General features: G+C 44.4%; 1 protein-coding gene across 1 annotated transcript; it reads left to right on the top strand.

The window, feature by feature from the left end:
- The first annotated feature begins 10,341 nt into the window (after positions 1-10,341).
- LOC139476937 (uncharacterized) lies at positions 10,342-12,957 on the top strand. Its single transcript, XM_071259496.1, has 3 exons — positions 10,342-10,375; positions 11,395-11,702; positions 12,658-12,957. The coding sequence occupies exons 1-3, from the start codon at positions 10,342-10,344 to the stop codon at positions 12,955-12,957; spliced, it is 642 nt and encodes a 213-aa protein (XP_071115597.1).
- Positions 12,958-13,051: the final 94 nt, after the last annotated feature.

The following is a 13,051-nucleotide window of genomic DNA, read 5'->3' as shown; positions in this document are numbered from 1 at the left end:
AAAACACTCAGTCGAACAGTACCAATCCAGGTTTGTGTTCCTGAAATTCCAGTTTGAGACATTGTCCCAGGATCTCAAAATAGTCAGAATACAACACAGTCATCCATATTTCAGAATGTGTCAACACTACGGAGGTTGTAATATAACGGGCGGATTTACGCCCATTAATCTTTCTAAACCCATAGTCCTGTTGTAATCAAAATGCGCTGGATTTTCACCGAATGTGACAATACCGCCGACTACAACGTATTGCTAAGATCTACCCACCAGATTTTGCTGCTCGTTCGGTTCTAAATTCAGTTACGCAACGTCCAATCTACTGGGAACATAGGTCTGCAGTCAGAACACAGCAGGTTTATTTGATAATTTGGCTCGCCAGTGGCATAACAAATTTGATTAACAAAGACTCCGTACAAGATGTCCAATATTAAAAACGCTCCTGATGAATCTCCTGAATTGTATCATTTACTCTCCACGCGCAGCTAGTGAATTCATTTATTAGAAAAACTCTGAGATAATGATAACTTGTAGGATAAATAATGATTTATTATAATTAGACCTCGAACTTCTTGCCAAAGGAGAATCCACTCTAAAAAAACAGATTCCTTGTCGGGTCCTTTTCTAATAATATTAGCATTGAGAGGATCAGTCAGTTTACTTGGAGGAGGAGTTATTGACCATCTCGTGGAAGGTCAGGCCTGTACGTACTTAGGGATGCAGATTAGGGACAAACTCCAGAATGCCCATATCAAGGGAAAACTTCGGGCAGAGTACAAATGCAGGCTTAAGAAAATCTGGAGTTCAGAGCTGAACTTTCGCAATAAAGTCAAAGCCACACATACTTATGTTGTACCCGTCCTTTCGCATTTTCAGGATATTGGCAACATCACAAGTAGAATCATGTGAGACAATAGATCCCACCAACCTCGCTCTTCCTACAGTCGCTTATATTTACCAATTACAATGGAAGGGCGTGCTTTGATTAACGTGGGGGCTCTTCATGATAGAATTGCATTGTGCACCTTTGCACATATTTATTTGTCTGATGATCCTCTTAAACGAGCCAAGGATGTGGGACATAATCTCAATGTCAGTGTTGACTTTGTTCATGGTTCTGTACTGCTGGACGGTTTAGAAATGAGCGTCAACCAAACGAAGTGCCATATCAAATCAGCCCAGACTCAGTATTTCAAGGAGAGGTTAGCTGAACAACCACTGCATCGAGTCTATGTGCAGTATGTTGAGAACATCAGCAACCCTGCAGAGTCCTCGCTTGGAGGAGGTCGGCTGTAGCAAGTACCAAGTTGTCCGACTCCCTATTGTAATAGATTTGGTACCTCCCTATCTATTGCCTGACATAGTGAGAGTACACAGTTTCTGTCTGGAGTATCCGGGATTCCCTTACACAATGACGAACTTGATACTTCCTGTATATTTCTGTGCCGTTCAGTTTGCTGGGATAATGTTGTTCTTTTCAGACGATCGTAGTTGATGTTAAAAATAGGTAAAAATATAAAAAGAATTGTCCTTAGCACAAATCCCAGCTCACTGTTAGTGCTTTCACTATGTAGAACGAGATAGGGAATTTTTAAAATGCTTTAGAACTATCTGAGTGGGAAAATTTCTCATTCACATGTATTTTCAGTTTGTTTGTGAGACGTTTATATTAATCTCACCTTCCATTACAATACTAGCTTCTTATTGGTTAAGGACGCCGGCAATTATTTTCCATGTACCCCGCTGACAAATCAATCGGAACACACCTTAGGTAATTTGCTTATCTAGCATAAGTATCGTTGAGCTGAAATGAACCGATGTTTATTTCGAATGCATTCGGTAAAGGGAAGTCACTCAGTTCGATTGCTTCATCTGGAGCTTTAAAATGGCTCGGTGAAACTTCGGACATATATTCTGGGTCTGTATGAATGAATGTCGGTGAGATAAGTTCGGTGACGGTTCGGGGTACATAGCCTCACACACAAGGTACATCACACCTGACGGCTCAGGGTACATAGGCTCACACACAGGGTACATCACACCTGACGGCTCAGGGTACATAGGCTCACACACAGGGTACGTCACACCTGACGGCTCAGGGTACATAGGCTCACACACAAGGTACATCACACCTGACGGCTCAGGGTACATAGGCTCACACACAGGGTACGTCACACCTGACGGCTCAGGGTACATAGGCTCACACACAGGGTACGTCACACCTGACGGCTCAGGGTACATAGGCTCACACACAGGGTACATCACACCTGACGGCTCAGGGTACATAGGCTCACACACAGGGTACGTCACACCTGACGGCTCAGGGTACATAGGCTCACACACAGGGTACATCACACCTGACGGCTCAGGGTACATAGGCTCACACACAGGGTACATCACACCTGACGGCTCGGGGTACATAGGCTCACACACACAGGGTACGCCACACCATATACCCCTCGAGATCGGTTGACAACTTATAATGTTCTTGCCATCTTAAAGGAGTGGGCGAGTTGGTGTTTGCGCCACTTTAAGCACATCCTCGAGTGTCCAGCCTATATCTGTTCTATTATTGACCGCCTCCGTGGTCTAGTGGTAGAGCGTCCGCCCGGAGTGCGGAAGGTCCGGGGTTCGATCCCCGGCCGTGTCATACCAAAAGACGTTAAAAGATGGTACTTGTTGTTACCCTGTCTGGAGCTCGGCATTAAGGGGCTAAAACAAGGACTGGTCGGCTCGGAGTCAGTATACTGTGTCTGAGTGGGGTATTCATGTTAATCTGCGGCATGGTATCTCAGTGAGCTAGCACTATAAATAGTAAATAGTCCGGACTAGTACAAGCACCCACACAAACACACACGTACATGCACGTCGCTACATAAGTGCAATAATCTTGGACTCGACGTTAAACCCCATTTCACCTCACCTCACCTGATCTATTATTATACATCTCATGGTTCATTCCCTACCATAGCCTCGTTTTGATTGCCATGGCATGACACAGTCACTAAAACAGTCGTCCAATCAAATTACACGTATGTGCGAGATTCTGTCTACGGGAAGATCACACTGATGGTCGGTGTCGGTGAGTAATTGAATGGGTGACCACGTTAAGCAGCTCCTGAGAGTTTCTAGAGCTTCGGTCCTGCCCCACACTGAAACACATGGGGTGTCTCCTTAGGGAACTGTCTTTGTTCGATATGTGTCTCCGTTCACCCAGCATTGAGTGGGCACCCGGTAGGATGTGATGGTAATGTGGCTGTTAACTTTGTAGTTTGGGTTGTATGCTCCTCAGGAAGCTGAGAATGATAATCGAGTGCTCACTGATCCATTGACTTGGGTAATAATGGTGTAGCGCTATGAGCATCCAATTGGTGAATGGAATCTGGTGCATTATAAATGCACTCATTATTATTTTTAAATCACATCCGGGATACCAGAAATGAGCTTTGTACATTATACCCAGTATGGAATAGAACCCGTGCCGTTGTCGAGACGAGTGAACGCTTTAACCACTAGGCTTGCTCTCCGCAGAGCTAGGTTTGGAAGACCTTGCAGACCATGCTGTCAAACAACATTGACATTGAATTACACACTGCAGTCGGCCAAGTACGCCCACAGTATTCGAATCTAGAACAAATGAGGCGAGTCTTGTCGCCGAGCGTCTTGCAAAACGTGTTTACTTTCTGTTCAAAGAAAATGGGTTGTGGTCCCCCCATGTCGTCGTGTCGTGGTGACGGATTATCGCTTAGTATCGCCTGGTCATCAAAGAGGTCATTTGTGATATCGCCCACAATGAAGGTCGCACGTGACGGCAGACATTGTTTGATGACGGATGTGTGTACAATGATGTTGTTAAGTTTGGAAGGAGAATTATAATTCTCGCTTGAAAGACAATTACGACATATCGCGATGATTAATTGAGGAAGATATTCTCGGATGCTTGCTTATACCTATAAAAGCCATTCCGCCGATAATATAACTAAATTACAAAGTGTGCGTTTCAAGAAATATCCATTTTCTTAGTGACAAACATCCTTACTTAAGAATGCCAGTCCGGTGACTACTTAGTAGCGTCCGCAGGGTCCGAACATTACAAGCACGAACTGAAAGAAAAGTACGTGCAGATGTAGTATTTAAAGTTATTGACCAAGGTCACTGCCAAATATAACCGCTCGCAGTGACATGAGTGTCGGTTCTTACTGGATCGTAACTGTCAGAGCGTATTGTTGGAACAAGTTGTCACTTACAACTATTACTTTAAAACAATATCTAAATAGCTTTATATACTTCTCAACTATTGATAGGGTATACTGAGTGTCAAGGTGAGGGGCACAGAGACGGGTTGCACTGTCGTAGCACTATCGCGGCACTATCCCTACACTATCGCGGCACTATCCCTACACTATCGCAGCACTATCGCAGCACTGTAGCAGCACTATCGCAGCACTATCGCGGCACTGTCGCAGCACTGTCGCAGCACTATCCCTACACTGTCGCGGCACTATGGCAGCACTATCCCTGCACTGTCGCAGCACTATGGCAGCACTATCCCTACACTGTCGCGGCACTATGGCAGCACTATCCCTGCACTGTCGCAGCATTATCGCAGCACAATCGCAGCACTGTCGCAGCACTGTCGCAGCATTACCGCAGCACTGTCGCAACACTATCCCTGCACTGTCGCAGCACTATCGCAGTACTGTCGCAGCACTATCCCTGCACTGTCGCAGCACCATCCCTGCACTGTCGCGGCACTATCCCTGCACTGTCGCAGCACTATCGCGGAACTGTCGCAGCACTATCGCAGCACTATCACAGCACTGTCGCGGCACTATCGCAGCACTATCACAGCACTGTCGCGGCACTATCGCAGCACTATCACAGCACTATAGCAGCACTATCACAGCACTGTCGCAGCACTATCGAGGCACTATCGCAGCACTATCGCGTTAATTTCCGCTTAAGATGAGTCACTTTCGCGACTCAGGAGAAGGAATTGTTTTAATTTAGTGCAGGTGTCCATGCAGAGAGCTTTTAACTGTTGCTATACATGAATCTGGAGATTGGTTGTAACTCGGCCGAACCCACCTGCTTCTCACACCCACGTGGATTCAACATGAACGCCGCAGAAAGTCAATCAATACAAGTGTCTACGAGAAAGTTAATTCAATCGTCTTTCAGGCCACAAAGCACATGGCATAAAATCGTTCCCATGTCGATCGGGAGTTTAAATGCTGATAGGAAACCACAAACTGCAACTCCGCATATTTTTAAAGTGTAAAATCATATTGCAGTATTTATTGCATTGGGAAAAAAATCCCCTTTGGGTGTTCATAACAACATTTTTAAGCACTCGGAATTGACATTCCTAAAATATTATTTACGTGGAAAAGTCGTGGAATTTTGGCACCTTGCCAAGACAAAGGGAAACGAAAGAACTAGGTATACAAGAAGCAACACAATTCGAGGTTATTAAAGTGTTTGAACAAATTCTGCTTGATCAACTGAACCCATAAATGGTACACTGAGAGAGAACACCAAAAATTAAAAAAGACCAATTTGCTGTAAACTTTGAGTCTAAAAGGGCTATTGAGAAATAAGGACGTGGTGAATGAGTGTCCACGGACGCCTGTATATATTTGGGTCTGTGCCAGGCAGACCACATCGCCTAGAATGGCCTACACACAGTGTATACATATGAGGAATCGAACCCTGGTTTTCCTATCGAGCTAAAATGTTAACCTCCAGGCTACCCCATTACCTCTATCGTGAATATAACGGGTGAGTGAGTGGGTGAGTCTGGGTTTGACATGAGGTGAGGTGAGGTGAGGTGAGGTGAGGTGAGGTGAAATGGGCTTTAACGGCGCGTTCAGGATTATTGCCTAACATGGCGATGAGCATGCATGTGTGTGTGTGTGTGTGTGTGTGTGTGTGTGTGTGTGTGTGTGCGTGGCTGCTTGTACTAGCCCAAACGTATGCCGATTTTCTAGTGCAAGCCGCAGATTAACATGAATCCCCCCACTCAGACACAGTGTACTGACTCTGAGGCGACCAGGCTTTGAGATGGCCCTCCGTGATCATGAGGCACATTTTACCCTCGTCCATGTTGGCCACTGCATTTCTCTTGTCTTTCTGGACCTCACAAGGGTTGAGTTTCTGTGTTTTACAATCATGTCATATCTTCATCGGACACCGGTAGTCCCCCAGTACGCTATGCTTGTTCTATGAATGTGTGAGTGAGTATGGTTTTACGCCGCTTTTAGCAACATTCCAGCAATATCACGGCGGGGGACACCAGGAATGGGTTTCACACATTGTACCCATGTCGAGAATCGAATCCGGGTCTTCGGCGTGACGAGCGAACGCTTGAACCACTAGGCTACACGACCGCCCCGACTACTAAGGTGGTTACAATCTATGTCATCGTGACCGGGACGGGTGGATCAATGCTCCTTCTATCAACCACTGGTTTGCCTGGCCTAGTACTCGATTATTTAAATTGCGGCATGATATGGCTTCAGGATTGCTGTCTGCCACGTAAAACGACATTTATTCACTTTCACTTCCATCCGAGTATATTTAGCAGAAAAAATATCGACCAAATCAGTTTCTCGTGAAACTATGCGATCTTTATCATGATGAAATGTAATTTCATCATTTGATCTATATCTTTGAAAAAAGGTATTTTCCCTTTGACTATTCAAAACCTGTCAGAATAAATCCCCTATATTTTACACCGCTTCCTTCTGTCAGCATGCCGATATCACAGCTTTGTGGAAAACGTGATCATTTTACGAGCGCTATGTTTAATGACACCACAATAAAATAATACATTTCAATCGCGTTCCTACTTCATGGTGACCAACAAACACTTTATTAACTATATTACACTACAGTTTATTTCTTAATGACATGTGTTTTCCATATTCGTGTTGGAGTCCTTCCGGTATTGCTTTGGCGACCGGAAGTCAAACTCACCTCAATGAGAGACCCTTCAAGATCCGGGATAGAATAGGTCTTCAACAACCCATGCTTGCCGTAAAAGGCAACTAACGGGATCGGGTGGTCAGGCTCGTTGGCTTGATTTATGCATGTCATCGATCCCAATTGTGTGGATCGATGCTCATGATGTAAATCACTGGATAGTCTGGTCCAGACTCAATTATTTACAGACCGCCGTCATACAGCTGGAATATTGCTGAGTGCGGTGTTGAACATCAAACAAACAAACAAACAAACACACACCAAAGGAGCCGCAGCCGCTTTAGTGACCATATACAGTCTGATTTTAGGTCAGTAACAAAAATCTTGGATTTTTACCGACGGGCTCATATTGGGTTAGTAGTTTTGCGCTCTGATTGGTCAATCTCATTTTGAGGCATAACATATCTCTATATTGTAGCAATTGTCTAAATTGTAGTGGCAGGTATATGGTGGGCACACAAGCACACTGACACTCTGAGATTATTGAGAACAGTTGTTGCAGAGGCTCATTTATTGACAACTTTGAAAACATATAATTGTATTACATTTTCCATTATGTGCCGTACCTTACACCCACTTTGGAGGACGGCTGTCAGACCTCATCACTTCAATAATGATCTTGAAAAAAGCAAGATGTTACCGGAAATGCTGGGAAAATATCCTCAATGTTTTACATAGAAATAAATCCTCACTGGACATACTGGGTGTGCCGTGGGTACACAAAACATTGTTTAATTCTTAAATTTTTTAAGACTGACTGAATACTATTTCCAGAATTCAATTCATTTTTGTTGAAAGGAACTTTTGAGTCTATATTCAACTGGTAATTTCGAATGTATTAGGATTTATTTTCTACTTCCTATCTACATATCTGACCTTATAAATAGAAAATTGGGAAACAAAATATATTCAACTTTGATATTTCTTTTGTGCATCTGACATTAAAAATAGTTTTGATAATAATATAATCTTGGCATCGACTGAAATGCTAAATATCATGAGTGCGTTTATCAACATTTGAAAACAGATAAAAAACAGAAATATAAAGTTTCTTAAGAAAAGTTATCAGAAAGGACCAGAAACAGTGAGACAAGGTGCAGTTACGAGGGGATATCAAACTATCATATGAGTGAGTGAGTATGGTTTTACGCCTTTTCTAGCAATATTCCAGCACGGGGACACCAGATATGAGCTTCACACATTGTACCTATGCCGGGAATCGAACTCGGGTCTTCGGCGTGACGAGCGACCGCTTTAACCACAAGGCTACCCGACCGCCCTATCATATGCGCCTGGCATATCCAGGTTGTCCTGCTTTCATGTGACATATATTAATACTCACCTGTGTTTTACAAGTTGACCTTTATTCTAATTGAGGACAGTTGCAGTTTTAGGCCTTTGTTTCGACATTGCTTCTGAGCGCGTCTTCGTCGAAGGCCGTATTATAGCCGTATTCCGGTCGTAGCGCTACAACGATCCATACTTGAACATTGACTGCCACGGTCGTAGCGCTACAACGATCCCTACCTGAACATTGACTGCCACGGTCGTAGCGCTACAACGATCCATACTTGAACATTGACTGCCACGGTCGTAGCGCTACAAGGATCCATACTTCAAAATTGACCTCCACGGTCGTAGCGCTACAACGATCTATACTTTAACATTGACTTCCACGGTCGTAGCGCTACAACGATCCATACTTGAACATTGACTTCCACGGTCGTAGCGCTACAACGATCCATACTTCAACATTGACCTCCACGGTCGTAGCGCTACAACGATCCCTACTTGAACATTGACTTCCACGGTCGTAGCGCTACAACAATCCATACTTCAACATTGACTTCCACGGTCGTAGCGCCGCGATCACTTTGTGGAACGAGGCCCTGCTACAATTTCAGGGGGATTCTACAGAAGTGGGATAAGATCTGAGGGGTCTGTGAAAATAAGTGGAGCCTGAACTGACAAACCAGTGGATGACCGCATGAACAAACACACGAACGAACAATTAGGAGCTAGTCCTCGAACCCAAGGTTTCTGGACTTTGTTTAACGCGACTCAGCAATATTCCAGCTATATGAAGGCGTAAATAATTGAATGTGGACTAGACAATCCAGACATCATTAGCATCAGTCTACTCAATTCGGGATACGATGACACGCATCATCCAAGTCAGCTATTTTGCCTTTTTACACCCAATGGAATGTTTGGGCGGATAACCGTTACTGGTTATTCTCTGGCGTTGACGTCTGATATGTACCTCACATGCGAGTATATAATCGATAAACTGTTCGAGGTGGCGTTGAACCCTAACTCTATACCTAGCAGCCATTCTGATCATCTGGTTGTCCGCCTCTTCAAGAAGCATGGGGTCTGTCCTGTCCCAGGTGTGTGGTTGAATCGGTTGCCGTGAACAGTTTCAACGGACAGAGCCAAACAAATAAACAGCAAAAGGTATAAGGCTTTGAACATATTTTATTAAAATACAAAGTTTCTTCTCTATGAGATAAAATGTTGCTATAAACAGTTCTGAAGATCCATAGTTCCACATGGAATATGCTCGAAGATGATGTAAAAAATAAAGTTTCTTGCAAGATCCTCGCCACTGAATGTCCGTTCATGTTTCTCAAACGTGTGTCTAGATTGTAAAAAAAATGTCAACATGGACAATACGGTATAAGATTCATTCCTATAACGTCTACATGTTTTATAAGATTCCTACCCCAAGTTTGTCACGTTTTGTTGAACCCAGTGACCACTCCCTCGATTCTACAAATCTAAATATATATGTAACTTGTACGAAAATATTACACAGCTGTAATAATTTTAAATACAATTTTATATGAATTGGCAATAATGTATTTTACACCAATCTTTTATACATGTGAATCTGATATACATGTGTGACGTTGCTTATTGTAAGATGCGACTAACAGGATCGAGTGGTCAGGCTCGCTGACTTGGTTGATGCATGTCATCGATCACAATTGCGGGGATCGATGCTCATAATATCAATCACTGGATTGTCTGGTCCAGACTCGGTTATTTACAGACCGCCGTCATATAGATGTAATATTGCTGGGTGCGGTGTAAAACAACCAACCAACCAAACCAACAAGAACACAAACTCCTTCCCAGAAACCTTGTGAGTGAGTGAGTATGGTTTTACGCCGCTTTTAGCAATATTCCATCAATATCGCGGCAGGGGACACCAGAAATGGGCTTCACACATTGTACCCATGTCGGGAATCGAACACGGGTCTTCGGCGTGACGAGCGAACGCTTTAACCACTAGGCTACCCCACCGCCCCAGAAACCTTGTGAATGGATCCAGGGCTTGTAGTGTAGGTTCATCAAATGCGTGCCGGAGATAAAGACGATGCCAAGAGCGGTAAGTTTGCAATGCTATATTAATCCCTGAAAAACATCATTATTATCCCTTCCTTTGGTCTGACAAAATGTCTTCATCTATTTGTAGCTGTCAAACAAATGAGAGACGCATAGGAGTTACCTCCCTTTCCTATGTTCTAAGCAAGCTCCACACAGCAATGGCCGATTGCAGAGCTACCGTGATGTTAACGGGGGTGTAACGTCAGTGTCACATTCTGGGAAGGAGCTAGTATTCTGGTGTCTGTTGCTGATTGGGTCACCTATTACTACAATCTCATTAAAATCAGATCTAAGTTCTTGCTGCCGCAAAACAAAGATCTGAGGACATCCCATTGGGGTCACGTCAGAACGACCACTGAAATGACAAACAAGAAGTCGACATCAGCCAATTAGAAAACAGCTTTCTCAAGCTTTACGGCACTCGTTTAACTGGCGACTTCATTTCAGACTACCCGTGAAAAATATGTTGAACCAGTCCTGATTAAAATTTTGAAAACTGAACAAACATTCCTGAATGTCTAATATATGGTTGAGATTGTATGGCAGTGCTTCCCACGTACTGTGCAACGCCTCCTCCGTTCAAACGTTTACCCCACGGAAGTGAGAAATAGAATCGGTCGTAGGGGCCGTAACTGTCATTCGGAAAACCCCGTGTTAACGTTTTCAGGGTTGCATGATTAGAAAACACATTCCGACTGTCACTTTCATGGTCTGTTAAGCGATGCTTTGATTGGTCGGATGAAAGGTCGTTCTGACGTGACCCGTAATGGGATGTCCTCAGATCTTTGTTTAGTGATGGCGAGAACTATGATCTGATTTTAATCAGATTGCCATTACTACTGTGAAAACTCATTGTCTTATCCAAGGAAAGGTACGGAAGGAGAGTAGCAGCTCATATCTGAACCATTTGATTGGCATTTTTACAAGTTTAAGAAACAGAAAAGGCAAGATCTTTTATGGATTCCTTATTCTATTATGATGCAATGTTTCAGTAAAGATCCTTATACTGTTGTCAAGTAGGCAACTGTCGCTTGAATGACCGCCTCGGTGGTCTTGCGGTAGAACCTCTGCCCAGAGAGTGTGACCGCCTCCTTGGTCTAGTGGTAGAGTATCTGCCCAGAAAGTGGGACCGCCTCCGTGGTCTAGTGGTAAAGCCTCTGCCCAGAGAGTGGGACCGCCTCCTTGGTCTAGCGGTAGAGCCTCTGCCCAGACAGTGGGACCGCCTCCCTGGTCTTGTGGTAGAGCCTCTGCCCAGAGAGTGGGACCGTCTCCGTGGTCTAGTGGTAAAGCCTCTGCCCAGAGAGTGGGACCACCTCCTTGGTCTAATGGTAGAGCATCTGCCCGGAGATTGGGTCCTCCTCTGTGGTCTAGTGGTAGAGTGTCTGCCTGGAGAGCAGAAGTTCCTCAGGCCACGTCATACCAAAAGACTTTAAAAGATGGTACTTGTTGTTACTGTGTCTGGTGCTTGGCATTAAAGGGCTAAAACAAGGCCTGGTTGGCTCGGAGTCAGTATACAGTATACTAAGTGGGGTATTCATGTTAAACTGCGGCATGGTATCTCAGTGGGCTCGCACTATAAATTGCAATTAGTCCGGAGTGGTACAAGCAGCCACACACACAAACATCGTTATAAACATGCAGTAATCTTGGACATGATGTTAAACCCCATTTCACCTTGCCTCACCTCTTGCTTGACAACAGTATAAAGATCTTCCCGAAACGTATCATCATAGAATAAAGAAGTTGTCATCCATATAAAATCTTGCTTTTACCAAACATGTTTGAGTTCCAAGGACAAGTAGCAGCAACACGCTTAAGTTTCATTTCAAAGACATCTGGTTTATAAACATACCATGTATACCAGAACAGGTCATTCTTTTCAATTTAAAATCCTCAAACAACATAAATGAAATAAAAACAAAAGAAATATGTACAGTAAATATACAAAAATATAAGGATCTGGAATGAAAATATGTGACAATCCTGAACTTTCATGGTCATTGCTACAAAAGAAAAACATGTTAAAAATAATATCTTTCATGGTTAGGGTTCACTGTGCAAAGGTACATTTTCCTTTGCAATGAGGTACATAGATCATGCCAATAAACCAGACTGATGCTGGCACGACTAGAACTGCAACTCTGCACAGAAAGTTGCAAGACAACTCCAACAAGATCAACTGGAGGACAAACTAACATTCTCAAATGTTTTCCATTGAGGCTAACTTAATAAACATACATGCACTAATCTAAATTCCAATTAATCAAGGATTTTAAAATGCAGATGGGTATGTCAGTGGCAACACTGGTTGCCTCCCCCTGTGTCTGCCACCACCCTCCCCCTGTGTCTGCCACCACCCTCCCCCTGGGACTGCCACTGGTCACCCTCCCCCTGGGTCTGCCACTGGCCACCCTCCCCCTGTGTCTGCACCACCCTCCCCCTGTGTCTGCCACTGACCACCCTCCCCCTGTGTCTGCCACCACCCTCCCCCCGTGTCTGCCACTGATCACCCTCCCCCTGGGTCTGCCACCACCCTCCCCCTGGGTCTGCCACTGGCCACCCTCCCCCTGTGCCTGCCACTGATCACCCTCCCCCTGTGTCTGCCACTGACCACCCTCCCCCTGTGTCTGCCACCACCCTCCCCCTGTGTCTGCCACTGACCACCCTCCCCCTGTGT

This window comes from Haliotis cracherodii, unplaced genomic scaffold (genome assembly GCF_022045235.1).
Source record: "Haliotis cracherodii isolate W230 unplaced genomic scaffold, xgHalCrac1.p SCAF_30, whole genome shotgun sequence".
In the NCBI taxonomy this organism is placed as follows: Eukaryota; Metazoa; Mollusca; class Gastropoda; order Lepetellida; family Haliotidae; genus Haliotis; species Haliotis cracherodii.
This window is presented reverse-complemented; position numbering and strand designations above follow the sequence as displayed.

Bases quoted from the DNA above. Each gene is read 5' to 3' on its own strand.
- LOC139476937 (XM_071259496.1), top strand. From the start codon at position 10,342: ATGCGTGCCGGAGATAAAGACGATGCCAAGAGCG. The intron at 10,376-11,394 runs GTAAGTTTGCAA...GTTGTCAAGTAG, and splicing joins TAAAGACGATGCCAAGAGCG to GCAACTGTCGCTTGAATGAC. The intron at 11,703-12,657 runs GTAGAGCATCTG...TTTAAAATGCAG, and splicing joins ACCACCTCCTTGGTCTAATG to ATGGGTATGTCAGTGGCAAC.